This window comes from Mesoplodon densirostris, chromosome 7, assembly GCF_025265405.1.
Source record: "Mesoplodon densirostris isolate mMesDen1 chromosome 7, mMesDen1 primary haplotype, whole genome shotgun sequence".
Lineage (NCBI taxonomy): Eukaryota > Metazoa > Chordata > Mammalia > Artiodactyla > Ziphiidae > Mesoplodon > Mesoplodon densirostris.
This window is the reverse complement of record NC_082667.1, coordinates 69,770,853-69,785,947: the sequence shown is the minus strand read 5'-3', so window position 1 is coordinate 69,785,947 and position 15,095 is coordinate 69,770,853. Positions and strand designations below refer to the sequence as shown.

At 35.7% G+C, this 15,095-nt stretch overlaps 1 protein-coding gene across 3 annotated transcripts in view; it reads left to right on the top strand.

Annotated features, from left to right (window-relative positions):
• RRAS2 (RAS related 2) overlaps window positions 1-15,095 on the top strand; it is a 72,089-nt gene that overhangs the window by 52,497 nt on the left and 4,497 nt on the right. For all 3 annotated transcript variants that reach the window (XM_060104854.1, XM_060104856.1, XM_060104855.1), the window contains exons 2-4: window positions 3,287-3,374; window positions 4,274-4,376; window positions 4,549-4,657. In XM_060104854.1, the coding sequence (XP_059960837.1) occupies window positions 3,287-3,374; window positions 4,274-4,376; window positions 4,549-4,657 (300 nt within the window). The remainder of the gene's footprint in view (window positions 1-3,286; window positions 3,375-4,273; window positions 4,377-4,548; window positions 4,658-15,095) is intronic.

Here is a 15,095-nt window from a genome sequence, read left to right as displayed (position 1 = left end):
GGCCAATGCGATTAATACTCCCCATTCCCCTTGCCCCCAATCACAGCACAATTGCTAGATGTGTAAAAAGCAGTGGGTTCTGAGAAAGTAAGGACCTTGTCCCTGTGATGCCCCATAAATAATTGTTGAACAAATGAATGAAACCAAGCAAGAGCAATCAGCAGAAGGGTATCAGGTAGTGAAAAATAACACTTTGAATGGTGAACAACACACATCAAACTGGAGGGCTTTGTGAACTGTGTAAAGAAAGGGCTGAATCCTATAAGCAGTGGGGAACCATTTATGCATTTTATAGAGGTATAATTTGAATATGTACAAAAAAGTGCACACATCTTAAATGTACTGCTTGATGAGGTTTTTACATATGTATATACTTGTGTAATTACTGCTCAAACCCAAAACATATTTCCAGAACTCCAGATGGGTAGCTTTATCTTGATACACAACATTTTGGATACCAATTTTGGTCTGTGGTATAACTAGGATTGGAATTATAACAGCTGTTCCTGGTATTAGCACATCTTTTTACTTGAATAAAAATGTTAGTTTGGGGCTTCCCTGGTGGCGCAGCGGTTGAGAGTCCGCCTGCTGATGCAGGGGACATGGGTTCGTGCCCCGGTCCGGGAAGATCCCACATGCCGCAGAGCAGCTGGGCCCGTGAGCCATGGCCGCTGAGCCTGCGCGTAAAATAAAAAAATGTTAGTTCATACCATTTAATTACATGACAAAAACAATACACTGACTAACATTTATTAATCATCAGCATGTTTTGGTGCTTTATATTCATTACTTCATTTTATCTGTTCGATGGGGTTTTGTTACTATCCTGTTTTACAGATGCTGAAGGTTAAAGAGGTAAAGTAACTTGCCTTAGGTTCTACAGCTAGAAGGTAGCAGAGTTAGAATTAAATCCAGGACTGCCCATCATCAGAGACTGATTTCTTGTTGGTGATCTGCCTCAAATATCTGGGGCCCAGGTTTAAGTAACAAAAATGTTGTCTCTGTGGCAGGAGGTAATGATTATCTTTCTTACCTGTACACGATGATTGCTGTTTTTAGGCACGTTATAACCTGTGGCTTACTAGAATTGTGAGAGGGAAAGGGATCTTTGATTCTGTGACAGTCAGGCCTCAGAGTAATGTTCCTTAAGACGGATCTTTATGAGGGAGGATGATGCTCTCAGTGAGGATGGCTCTTTAAAATCTGTATGTAGCAAGATGTCTACAAATTTTGAAAATAGGACACAACAAAGATGAAATGTAGACCTAAATATCCAGAAATTCCAACAATTAATTTGTCTTAAAAATTAATGAGTGGAATAAATGCATGCCAGTGCTAGTGAAATGGCAAAATTCTTATAACATTAAGATTGTATTTCAAGAGCTAAGACATCCAAAGAAAATATGAAACTTCCACAGTCACAGAAAGGAAAAACAGTTTATTTTAACTGCCCTCAAAGTTGCTTAAACCAACCATCCTCTATACGTGTTATTTTTTTAAATTTGGTATCACAATGCAAAAAAACCCATCACATTGCAAGAGTTCTAGCTATTATACATGACTTGGACATTTGAAAAAATATATTTAATATTTGTCCATTGTGTTTTCACGCACAATGGGAGGGACATTTTGGCACGTTTAGGCATAACTTGGGAGTAGTCAATGAAACTTAGGTTTTACAAGATGAAAGCATGGCAAGAAGTGTCAGATTACTATGGAGAAACATGTTACAGGAAACTAATCTTAAGATATAAATAGCACGCTTTATCCAGCTTGCTTGGTGAAAGACTGCTGTTTTGTGTTGTTTAGAGTAGTGGATACAAAGAATATTGTTATTGCCAGTTGTATTTACTTTTTGAACAGGTGTTGGTGCCAGAAAGTCAGTTCAGGATTGTTTTGATATCTGTGTATTTTTAACTGGGGATGGGGGTGGTGATGGAGATGGCTTTCTTCTCGAAGCTGCTCCTGTTGGTAAATGTTTCTGTTTTTAATAGACGTTGTTTAATAAATCATGCATTTAAATGAAGCCATCAGAAAGGAAATAGGATTATGGATACCGAATTCTGTAATTAAAGTTAATCCAAAAATGTAAATAAAAAATAGAAAGTGTCATTCACAAATAAAATAAATATGTAGAGTCATGGTAGCGAGCAGATCAGTCTCCCTCCCCCCACCAAACCAGGAGTTTCTTTGCTGCCCTGTTCAGAGTGCCTACTTCTGAGTAGCTTTCTGGTGTTTGTACAGCTCACCATGCAGGGTTTGTCACTTAAGAATGATGTGTCCCTGGAGCCAGCAGGTCCAGCTTCCAGGAGCCCTTTCCTGAAGAGTGACTGAACACCTTTGGTGCGCATTCCTAGCATCAAGCTGCCTTCTTCCAAGTCATCCCTCAGATTTTGTAATGAGCCTAGTGGCAAAACAGGCTGTAAGGAAGTCAGTCAAGAGGGAGAGAGAGTGAAGGAGATACTCAGAACTGATGTCAGTGTCCTAGTTAGTGCCCTTTTGTATGAAGGGGGAAATAAGTTGTCTTTCAGATTCTTGTTTCTGTTTTCTTTTTAAAACCTTTAAAAAAAAGATTGTGAAATGTAATATACAAACATTAAGTGGTTCGCTAAGACTCTTCCCTTCTTACTCTGCTACCTTAACTGTCCTCCTTCTGGTGATGATATCATAAGATAACAGTTGGGTGGCTTTGCTAACAGAAGAAGAAATAGAAGTTAAGATGAAAAACTAACAAAAATATTAGTGAAAGAATAAGTTTGAGATCCACAAAGGTGAAAAAAATTGTGAAATCATTTCCTTAGGATAATACACAAGGCAGCTGAAAGGGAACTCTGAGACAAGGTGTGTGAAAAGTGGAGAAGAGAAGATGAGGCATTGAATCAGGCAGACTTCATGTTATCGTATTTGTTTCAAACTACTTTGTTCTAAGGACTGATGCCTGCCATCGGGTTGCAGATAGACCTGAATTATAGCTTACTGTGTTTTTCTAGTTTTTCTGGAATTTGAGATCTAGAGTCTTAGGTGTATATAAGTTATTATGAAAAAAAAGATCTACTGCAGTAGATCTTTTACAGTCTTCCTGCATATTTCAGATATGAAAATTCAGAGATATTTAGTACCCTTTCTCTACTTGAAACCTGCTCTGAATAGACTTCATTTAATGGGGAATTGACATAGTAGGATAAACCTGAATACAATGGAAATATTTTGATTAATTCTGGATAAAGTTACATTGGTACCTGGGCAAGTAAACATAAATTTTAAAATAAGGTTCTTTTTCTTACAGTCCTATTTTGTAACGGATTATGATCCAACCATCGAGGATTCCTACACAAAGCAGTGTGTGATAGATGACCGGGCAGCCCGGCTAGATAGTAAGTAATCTTCCTTTATTTGGTGGTTCACGTATCATATTTTTAAAAGTAAGCTTTGATGTTTTGCTAGGTTAAATACTACAATTGAAATGTTAGATGATCTTGAATATAAGCCCATCTCTTTCATTAGTTTTGATGAATCTGCATATTAGGCAATTGAAATATTCCTCAGTAAATGTTATGTAAAACAATAATTGGATTGAGCTTGTTCGGGTGAAATTGGTCACGTCACTGTAACTTGCTGAAGTTGTGTTTGTTGGGACATTTGGAAAAAACATGAGGTTTCAGCTCTTCCTACCTTTTGATGAAGGCTGAAATGGGTGAAGTAAATATAGAAAAGCTTCAATATTTGCTAACTTGCTTAGAGCTTATAGCACAGAGGCCTTAGCAAATAGTGTTTTGTGCTTGGCTAAACTTTCCACCCCTCCACAAAAGAAAGCCCTTTTCTTTTAACTTGTATGATTCTTTTATTCACAGAGATCAAGAAATACATTAGCATCTGTACATTCAGTATGGTATTCGGGGGGTGGGGTGGACCAGCATTTCTTTCTTGAATTTACAGGTATCTTTTTCAGTTCTTTTCATGGAGGAGGTAAACATCCAAGAGACTTCAGAGGTTATCTGCCTAGATGTATTTGATATTCTTAACCTTGTAATTACTATGCTAATATATTCTAACTACAAAATCAACTGCACTGATGAAGATAACTCTGAAACTGTCTGTCATTAGAATATATTTGTCTTTAGCATTGAATAAAGTACTAAAAGGAGAATGCCATTTTTTAAATTATACTAAGTATGATGTGCTCCAGAGGACCCAGTTTAACTGGGCCTGCCCTTGTGAGGAAGCCATTTTTGTAAGATGAAAACATGAACATAATTACATGTTTTTTCTTTAGTTCTGGATACAGCAGGACAAGAGGAGTTTGGAGCTATGAGAGAACAGTATATGAGAACTGGCGAGGGTTTCCTGTTGGTCTTTTCAGTCACAGATAGAGGCAGGTTTGTATCAATATTCAATTGTAGGTCTCCTGTTCATGTCTAGATTACTGTTTCATTGAATTTGCATTCTTGTTTTTATAGAAAAAGGAAAAGTAATAAAGTAGTAAATGGAGCATGGGACTCTGAATTCTGATAGTTGACCAAATTGATTAATTTGTTTTTGTGTTTTTAGTTTTGAAGAAATCTATAAGTTTCAAAGACAGATTCTCAGAGTAAAGGATCGTGATGAGTTTCCAATGATTTTAATTGGTAATAAAGCAGATCTGGATCATCAGAGACAGGTGAGAAGGAATTTTGCTATTGGGAAGCCAATTATTTGTAATCATGTAAGTGAACAGATATGTTTAATGAGAAAGTGCCGTGATCAAAAACACTGTGCTGAGTGTGGCACACTGGATTTTATAGAGGTCCTATGATAAGTGACAAATAAAAAGGAAGTAGATTTGAGGACATTACATTTTTACATATTATACAGAACTTCAGTGGAGTCTATAAGCCTGCAAGTATTTGCACCAGCTCCATTCACATGTTGTAATTTCTTAGGTAACACCCACAGCTCTAATTTAGTTAGATACTCTTAAACTTACCTGTAATTCCATATTAATGCTAAATTACCTCATTTAGAGAATGACTTTGTTTTAAATTACAGTATTTGGATTTTTCCTGAGTCCCATTAATGCCTGAATTTTCTGTTAATTCTTCACATGGGCAGCTCTAACACCACTAACCTGCAGGAAAATCATATTTTTAGTATTTAGTTGCAGGCTTGTTTATACTCACTTGTTCTTTACCCACTTATTTCACATTTAATTTAAAAAAATTTTGGTAAATATTGGCCTCATCTTTCTGTGAGGGAGGGGAACAAGATCAGATATAAATTAATGGAGACTCTACATTATTTGGGGGTTCTTTTGGTGTCTTCATTTCTTTTAGGTCTTTAGTCTCTATCCCACATCTGGAATACAATTGTTTAAATACTTAATTTTTGCCGGTATTTAAGTTCTCTTGTTTCTATATAACCTGTGTTAACAGATTTTTGTGTTAACAGATTTTGATTGAAAGTGCAAACATCAGGAAAAATTGGTTGATAAACAACATTGAGGATAGCCTTCCATTTTGTAGTTAACTATTTAAAACATAATCTTTGATTTGTGTGCTCTATTTGTAAAGTTTTGTTGAAGGTATACCAAGTTTAAAGCATGAACTTAAGGGAATGATATTGTTCTAATGCTAAGGTTTAGAAATGTTTACCTGATGTAGAATGAATTTTACTGTCAGACCTCTTTCAAATCTGAATTATTATAAACTTAAGGTGAAAACATTCAATCTTCATTGCAAACCAGTATAAGCTGTTGGAAATAATTTAGGATATGACATTGTTCACATCTTAAAACCTGGAGTAGACAGTCAATCTTTTTTTTTTTTCTCATTTATATTTTATTATTTGGGGACCATTTCCTTCATTGTTTCTGAACCTAATTATGTTTGTTAAATATTGCCCAGTAGAAGCTTTTTACTGCTCTTCTCAGTCCTTTCTAGTACTAGAAACACTTTTAGATGTTGTTAGATCTGGGGAATAATGGCAGAGTAACTCTGCAGGGAGTAAGCAGTTCTTGCCTTATCTAATGCTAGGTAGATATGTTTCCTGCTGTGATTTTTCTCAAACTTTTTTACGGTGGTAACTCCAGTAAAGGAATAAGTGGTAGGCCTGGGGTGAGGTAGGAGCCTTCTATAGTTTAGGCAAGATTAGGGAGAACAGAGGAAAGGGAGTATGTCCATCAGAACTAAACAAGCCTTGCTATGATTAGATTGGGGGCAAGGGGTCTGTATGAGTTACTTTTAAGTCATTTATATATTGAAGATTGCCAGTATTTGGAGTGTGGTTTCCATCTGTCTGCAGATATTAACATATTGTGGCACTTTGGCTTTGTTTTTACCATAGCTTTATAAATTTTTCATCTAAGTTTTTTTCTTTCTATAAAAGTAATAGATTTCAGAGTAAAATAAGAACAAGGTGGTAGAAGAAGCAATATAGGGGATGATAAGTTTAATATTTCCATCACCTTAAAGATAGGCAATTAGCTTGGAGTAAGTTCTTAATTTCTCTGCTTTAAAACATATACATAGACATTAAGTACTATGTACATGCTGAAAAGTTGAAATGTATATATATCCAAGAGAGAAAAGCAAATGGCTGAAAACTGACTGCTTAGTTTTCTGCTCATTCCTATAGATTCTCCTCTCTGAAGGATAGGCACAAAGAAACATTTTATTCCTCCCATGCTTTGTCTTCTCTTTTCTAGGTTCCTTCACCCTGCACTCAGGCGTAAAAGTCATCATCATTACTCTTATGTGAGAGCCTTTAGTGCTGACTGGAAATCCTACTATGTTTCTCTAGTCTATTCATTTCCCACTTGTTTGGATGATTATTACTTACTTTCTATTTTTAAATTAATAACACTTTCTTCCCCTTCCTCATCCTCAGCAGATTGATGATGAGTGGTATTTTCCTATTTCACTGAGAAATTTTTACATGTTCCCACCTCCACATGCGCTAGCCTGGCACGTATGCCCCATTAATTCTGCTTCCTCCCACTTGCGTGGATAAACTTCACCTCCTTGACCAGCCTCTCTGATAGGCACTGAAGCCCGTCCATTCCTCCTCATGGGCATCACCCCAGCAATTGTTCCATCCAGGTGTTCCATTTCTCTCCTGCATGATTATTCCCATCAGCTTGCGACATGCTACAGTGCTCTCACCTTTAAAACAAAAAGTAATAACCACGGCAAAAGCTAATCTCACATTCCTCCCCGAGAACCATTTTTGCTGCTCCTCCTAGTAAGCAGAACTCCTTAGAAGTGTTATCTACACTCTACTTCCTTTCCTTTCTTTTTCTTGTTTGCACTGACTGCAGGCATGTAGCACCTGGTCAAGGTCACCACTTGCATAGATGTAACATTTGCCACAGTTGCCCACACTTTCCCTTTTGAAACACTTTGTTTACTTAGCTCTGGAACACCATTCCCTGTGCATCCTCCCCCCTCCCCTCTCCTTTTGTTGGTACTTCCTTGTCTTTCTCAGGTGTCTTAGGGCTCAGGCACACTCTCTTTGTACATTCTGTGCCCTGGATGTACAAAGACAAACATGCCTTACCCCTCCAAGCCTTGAGGGCCATACTTGGTGCAGTTGAAATTGAGATGCTGTACTAAAGGTTTTTACCTTTTGAAAGTCTCTTCAGAATTAAAGATGATGTTCTGTGATGCCTTGGCACCCTTACTTGCTCTACCAACTGATGCTGGACAGGCCACAGGCACCTCGTAATAACTTCTTCCACCTGTTTGGAAATGCTGACTTTTTGGCCATCTCTTTAGGTCAGTGACCAGTCTGGCTTGCTCTTAGTTGTTGATCAGCTTGTTCTTTTCTGCCTTTGTCTTAGACTCTACCCTTTGAACTTTCTCTAGCTTCTAGCCCGTTTTCTCTTACATAGCAAATGCCAGTTCCCCATGTTCTTTGAATTTGTGGGTCAGCCCTGGGCATTCCTACTACTGCTCCTGAGATTCTGAACACATCAGGGACAGGAGATCAGCCAGAAGAGGCTTTGCCTATTTCCTTTTGACTTCTGTATCTCTGTGGACTTGCTTCATCCACCCACCTATTCATCCAATTTTTTATAGAACACTTTCTAGGCACTTATGACAGAGCAGTGGAAAAAACAAGGTCACCGAAATAAAGAGAGATCTGTAGAATTTGAATGGCAGTGTTACCACATACCTGGGCCCTTAGAGATACATTGATCATTTTGTTTATTCTGTCAGAGGTATAGGAAGAAAATATGGGTAAATGATTTACTTGCCCTTGCTAAAATGTAAACGTAGGTAAATATGACAACATATTGATTCTGAAATTTCATACAGCAGCTGTGTGTGGGCTTGGACTGTGGACTTCATGATAGCTCTGATTTCAAGTTCCTCGTCCTTGACTCAGCCTCATCTAGAAGTCAGTGTTTTTTTGCCTTTTTAAAAAAATTTGTTTGTGCTTTTTTGATTTTCCCCCTTTTACCTCTCCTGGCTTGCCTTAGTTTCTCCCTTTCCTGTCCCCCTTTTTAGGTACTTAATTTCTACTGGCCACCAGTAATTCGAGAAAGGAGCCCATTACACTTATAACAATAGGTGACTTAAGTGTATTAATCCCCACTCCTCTTATCTGTCAGTACCTTGACCACAATGTGCCCTGCAGCCTCCCAGGAAAAAGAACCCCCTCCCCACAGCAATAGAGTAAGGGTCTTCTCTGGCCTTACCTGTTTGTGCCTTGTCTGCAACTGATTCACTTTGTTATAAAGCAGAAACTAACACACCATTGTAAAGCAATTATATTCCAATAAAGATGTAAAAAAAAAAAAAAAAAAGATTTGTAAGCGCCATGACAGCTTCTCAGTTTTGACCACTTAGTTTTGTTCATGTTTTGTCCTTAGCACAGAGAACAAAGGTATGCACTCAATATACAGTTGCTGAATGAATGAATCAAGGCATCAGTGAATCAAGATGTGGTATTAATATGATGACTCTTTCTGCATAATAGATATTTTTGAAAAACAAAACAAGTTTTGCTTCTGTAAACTTAGGTTATTCATTAACTCAGCACATCCCTAAGTGACTACTGCAGATGTTGTTCTCTATTCTTATTAAACTTAGTTTGTTTAATAAACTTGCTCTCATTATTCCCATTTTGCTCTTCTCTATTTAGAAATAGGTAGTATTAGATAAACTCATGTTATTCTGGATTTTTACAAATATTCATCTGTGCCTTAGAACTGAGTCCTACTGGAGGTTCCCAAATGTAAATCTGAATTTCTTGGATCAGGTTCACCTTTGTTGTTTAAAACAAAACATTTCTGGTAGCACTCAGACCTACTAAACCAGAATATCCAGGCTTAGGATTTGGTATCTTTGTAAAATTCTCTGGGTTGGGGAACTTCTAGGAAATCCTTGTTTGTGTAGCTTTCAATCTTCTGTTGATTTCTGGCTTCACAATGTTTTGGCTTTGGTACATGTGGTGTTCTTTTTGTCATATTTTTTCCTTTGGTGGTAGTGATGCTATTTTTACTTCTTCGGTAAAAGTATGCTACACCAGTAAGCTCATAAGCAGCTTTATGTGTGGTTAGAGATTTCTTGACCAGAAATGTGTGTATGAACTTTGCTGACCTCGATTCCTAGAAGACTGATGTGAGACTGTGCTCAAAAATAAATAAATGAAGCACATAAACAGTCTTAGCCGTGGGATTGTTTTATTATCTAGACCGTTAATTCATTAATTTTTCTTAATTGTATAAAGATAGGTCATTTGCTGTTTCCCTCTGGCTGAATTACATTATGTAGGTGGGATAGGGCAAGGTAGCTTTCTAAAGAATAATTGAGGAGAAATACAAAGAACAAAATTCTTAAGGACATATATTTCCCTCCCCCAATCAAATTACTTTATATTAGTAAAGTAAGTAATTTATTAAGGTTGACATGTCGCAAAAATTTATTTTTACTTTTCTTCTTTTATATCTCTTTTCTTTTACTTCAAGATGTACTTATTTGGTCATACTCTATTTCCTTAACGTATATTTATTAAATGACTACTATGTGCTCTTCTAGGCTCTGGGTGTACAAAGACAAATATACCTTACAACTTAGCTAAAAAGGACATAATGGTGGGATAATGAGAAAACAAAACCAAAAATTGTAGTGTAGTGTGTTGACTTTTTTTGCTGGTCATTATAGGATGTGATGGGCCTTCTGGGATGCTGTTGTAAAAACAACACTAAGGAGAAGTTTTTGATTGCTTGAGTCTTGAAGTATTAGTATGAAACAAATTAGGAGTATAGAGTTGGGAGAGAAGGGATGACATCCCAGGATGAAGGAACAGAATTTTTGACAACTTGAGGATATTTTTGTAGGAAGGAATTTTATGTCAACTTTCCTTAAAAAAGGAATTGTCCTTTCTAAATTGGTGGCTCTGTAAAGATTTATTTTCTTACTTTGCTTCCTTACTTATTGTTAATTGCTTGCTTGATTTGATTGATTTATATTTCAAACCATAGGCCTTATGGTACACGTGCTGTTTTGAAGAGAGGCAGGGTAAATTTTAAAGTTACATAAACTTGGGTATACTAATACTGTGTAGAACCTGCCTGCCACTCTTTCGGAATACAACAGAGTATAAACTATTATGAAGTAATTGTTAGATGTATATGCATTAATGTAATGGCCTAATGATATTGCATTGAAGGTGCAGAATTTTGAGACTATAATATTAAATTAGGAGAACAAGCTACCTAAAAGGATTAGAGGGAACAATACCTTGAGCTAAAACAGGGCCCAGGAATATTCTAATCAGCCAGAGTGTCAAACCTGATAATTACTGAGGTATCAAATAGTGCATTGAGAAGGGTTTTGTTCTAGTAGTGGGGCAAAATTAGCCTTAGATGAAATGCTGTTCTGGTACTGTACAATAGAAAGGATCAAACTTTCCGAACAATTGCATCCCAGAAGAAAGCTCAAGAATGTTTATAGGAATACAAATTATCCAGAACTCAATAGGTAAAAATCTAGTAGCCATGCATTCACTCAAAACTTACCAAGCATGTAAAGAAGCAGGAAAATATGACCCATAATAAGGAGAAAAGACAGTGAATAGAAACAGATCCAGAAATGACACAGATGATAAAGTTGGTGAGCAGAGAAATTAAAATGGTTATTATAACCATATACCGTATGTTCAAGAAGCTAGAGAAAAGACTGAATATTGAATATGTTAAGTAGAGACATGGAAGATGTAAAAAGATCAAAATCAAACTTCCGGAAATTAAAACTACAATGTCTGAGATGAAAAATACACTGGATGGGATTATCAGCAGAAGTAATGGCTGAACCTATTTACAATAGCCCGGAGATGGAAACAACCTAAGTGTCCATCATCAGATGAATGGATAAAGAAGATGTGGCACATATATACAATGGAATATTACTCAGCCATAAAAAGAAACGAAATTGAGCTATTTGTAACGAGGTGGATAGACCTAGAGTCTGTCATACAGAGTGAAGTAAGTCAGAAAGAGAAAGACAAATACTGTATGCTAACACATATATATGGAATTTAAGAAGAAAAAAAATGTCATGAAGAACCTAGGGGTAAGACAGGAGTAAAGACACAGACCTACTAGAGAATGGAGTTGAGGATATGGGGAGGGGGAAGGGTAAGCTGTGACAAAGCGAAAGAGAGGCATGGACATATATACACTACCAAACGTAAGGTAGATAGCTAGTGGGAAGCAGCTGCATAGCACAGGGAGATCAGCTCGGTGCTTTGTGACCGCCTGGAGGGGTGGGATAAGGAGGGTGGGAGGGAGACGCAAGAGGGAGGGGATATGGGAACATATGTATATGTATAACTGATTCATTTTGTTATAAAGCAGAAACCAACACACCATAAAAAAAAAGTAATGGCTGAAAAATTTCTAAATTTGATGAAAACTTACAAAGCTCAACAAACCCTGAGCACGAGAAATATGAAGTAAACTACAAGGTGCATTATAATGAAATTGCTTAAAAGCAGTGATAAAGAGAAAAAACTGAAAAGTAACCAGAGGGCGAGAAACATTGCATACAGAGGATCAACGATAAGGACGACAGCAGTCACACTGTTCCTCACAGGAGACGATGCAAAGAAGATAGTGGCACAGCATCTTCCAGGTACTGAGAGAAAAAACTCATCTGAAAATTTACTTCAAAAACAAAGGTGAAGTAAAGACTTCTCCCAGATAAACAAAAAGTGAAAGAATTTATTACCAGCAGACCTACATTAAAAGAAATGCAAAAAAGAAGGAAAACCATACCGAATGGAAAACTGGATCTATACAAAGAAATGAAGAACACCTTTACCCATTTATGTGGGTAAACATAAATTACTTTTATTGTTATTTAAATCTCCTGAAAACAAAACTGGATGTTTAAAACAAAAATAATAACAATGTATTCTAAAGTAATAGGTAATAATAATAAAAAGAGCAGGAGGGAGAAACATACTATTGTTATAAGCTTCTTAAACTATACATGGATTGACATAATATCATTTGAATTAGACAGTGATGAGTGAAACATGTATATTATAAACTCTAAAGCAATTATAAAAATAACATAATAGATACATAGTTTATTAGCCAACAAAGAAGATCAAATGGAATCATAAAAACAATACAGTTAACCGAAAAGAAGGCAACTTTTGATAAGTAGAACAAAGAATAAATCGGATGGTTAGGAAACAGATTTCAAGATGACCCAACTATAGCAATAATCACATTAAACTTAAATAGTGTGAACACCTCAATTAAAAGGCAGACATTGTCAGATTGGATAAAAAGCAAGACCCTACAAGAAATCTACTTTCAATGTAAAGACACAAATAGGTGAAAAGTACAAAGGATGGGATAAGGAACACCATGCTAATACTAATGAAAAAAAGGTTGAAGTGGCAATATAAATATCAGACTGAGTAGATTTCAGAGCAAATATTATTACTAGGAATAAAGAGGATCATAATGATAAAGAGATTAATTCATCAAGAGAACTTAACAATCCTAAACATTCATGTAATGAATAACAGCTTCAAACTTCTTAGGGCAAAAATGGGAAGAACAGTTATAGTCAGAAGTTTCAGCACCTCTCTCAATAATTGAGCAAGTAGAAAGAAAATCAGTAAGGATATAGATGGTTTGAACAACACTGTTGGGCAACTTATCCTAACTGACGTTTAGTAAACACTCCACTGAACAACAGCAGAATACACACCTTTTGAAATGAGAATGGGTCATTGAACAAGTCTCAATACAGTTAAAGGGATTCTAGTCAGATGGTGTATGTTCTTTGACCACAGTGGAATTAAATTGGAAATAACAAAGATATCTAGGAGATCTCCAGCTATGAGGAAATTAAGATACTTTTAATTTACCCTCAGTACAAAGAAAACACAGGACATTACAAAGTATTATGAGCTGAATGATAACTAAAACAGCATATCAAAATTTGTGGGATGCTATTAAAGAAGTACCTATAGAGAAATTTATAGCATTAAATATTTGTATTAGGAAAGAAAAAAGGTTTCAATTCAGTGACTAGCTTCTACCTTAAGAACTATAAGAAAAAGAAAGAGCAAATTAAAACCATAATAATCAGAAGAAGTAAAATAATAAAGATAAGAATGGAAACCAGTGAAATTGAAAATAGAAAAAACATAGAAAAGTAAATAAAAACCAAAAACTGGTTTTTAGAAGATCAAAGTTACAAATCTAGCCAGAATGATCAGGTAAAAAAAAAAAAAAAAAAAAAAACACACAAATTCAGTAATGGGAGAGATAACCATCATTTCAAATCTTAGTAGATATTTAAAAGATAATAAGGAAATACTATAAACAACTTTATACCAATAAATTCAGCAGGTTAGATGAAATAGACCTATTCCTTGAAAGGCACAAACTCAAGAAAAAAATAGATAAGCTGAGTAGTACTATATGTATAAGGTAAATCCAATTTATTGTAAAAACGTTTCCTCAAAACTCCAGGCCCAGATGGATTCACTGGGCCAATTTTACTAAACTGATTTTGCTGAAACTATTCCAGAAAATTGAAGAGGAGAGAATTCTTTCCAACTCATTATATGAAGCCAGTATTACTCTGATACCAAATCAGACAAAGATATAAGAAAACTGCAGTTCAATATTTCTCATAAACATAGATGTAAAATTTTTTAATTAAAATTTTAGTAAATAGAATTCAATATATGAAAACAACAATGCATTATCACTCAAGTGGAGTTAATTCCAGGAATGCCATGTTGATTTAACAGGCGAAAGTGAATCAGTATAATTTATCATATTAACAGACTAAAAAGGAAAAATCATATGATCTCAACAGATGCAGAAGAAAAAAATTTGACAAAATCCAGCATCAGTTCCTGATAAAAATCCTTTATAAATGGAATAGTGAGGAACTTTATTAACCTGATAAAGGGCATCTGTAATAAAACCCTACAACCAACAGCTTACTTAATGGTGAAAGACCAAATGCTTTCTCCCTAAGATCAGAAACAAGTCAAAAGTACCCCCTCACCACTGCTGTCTTGGAGCTTCCAGGCAGTGAGGTAAGGCCAGAAAATGAATGAAAAAACATCCACATCAGAAAGGAAGCAACAAAGCTGTCTTTATTAGCAAATGGCATGATTGCTTATGTAGAAAAGCCTATGGAATTTACAAAAACAAAACAAAACAAACCCACCTAGATAAGTGAGTTTAGCGTAGTTCCAGGTTCTAAGATAAAGATACAAAAACTATGATTCTGTTTTGTAGAGAAAAGTGTATATCATTGAAAAAGATGAGAAGAATGTGGTTCTATATGGATGATAAGTTCCTAAATTTTCTTTTCCTTTTTGCCCATCTGTAATTTTCTGACCTTCTATAAGTGTTTACTTTTGTGGTAATGACAGCAATGAAAGTCACTTTTTCAGAAATATGAATTTTCAGCCCCACTATATAAATATAAATGTAATATAGTTTAATAGTTGTAGGTAATTATCACTATTCCAACCCTCTACATTTAAAATATATATAGGGCATTTACTATATAGGGCTAATATTCAATTAGCCTTTTCTTATTCTGGCCTACCATTTATATGTCATCAGC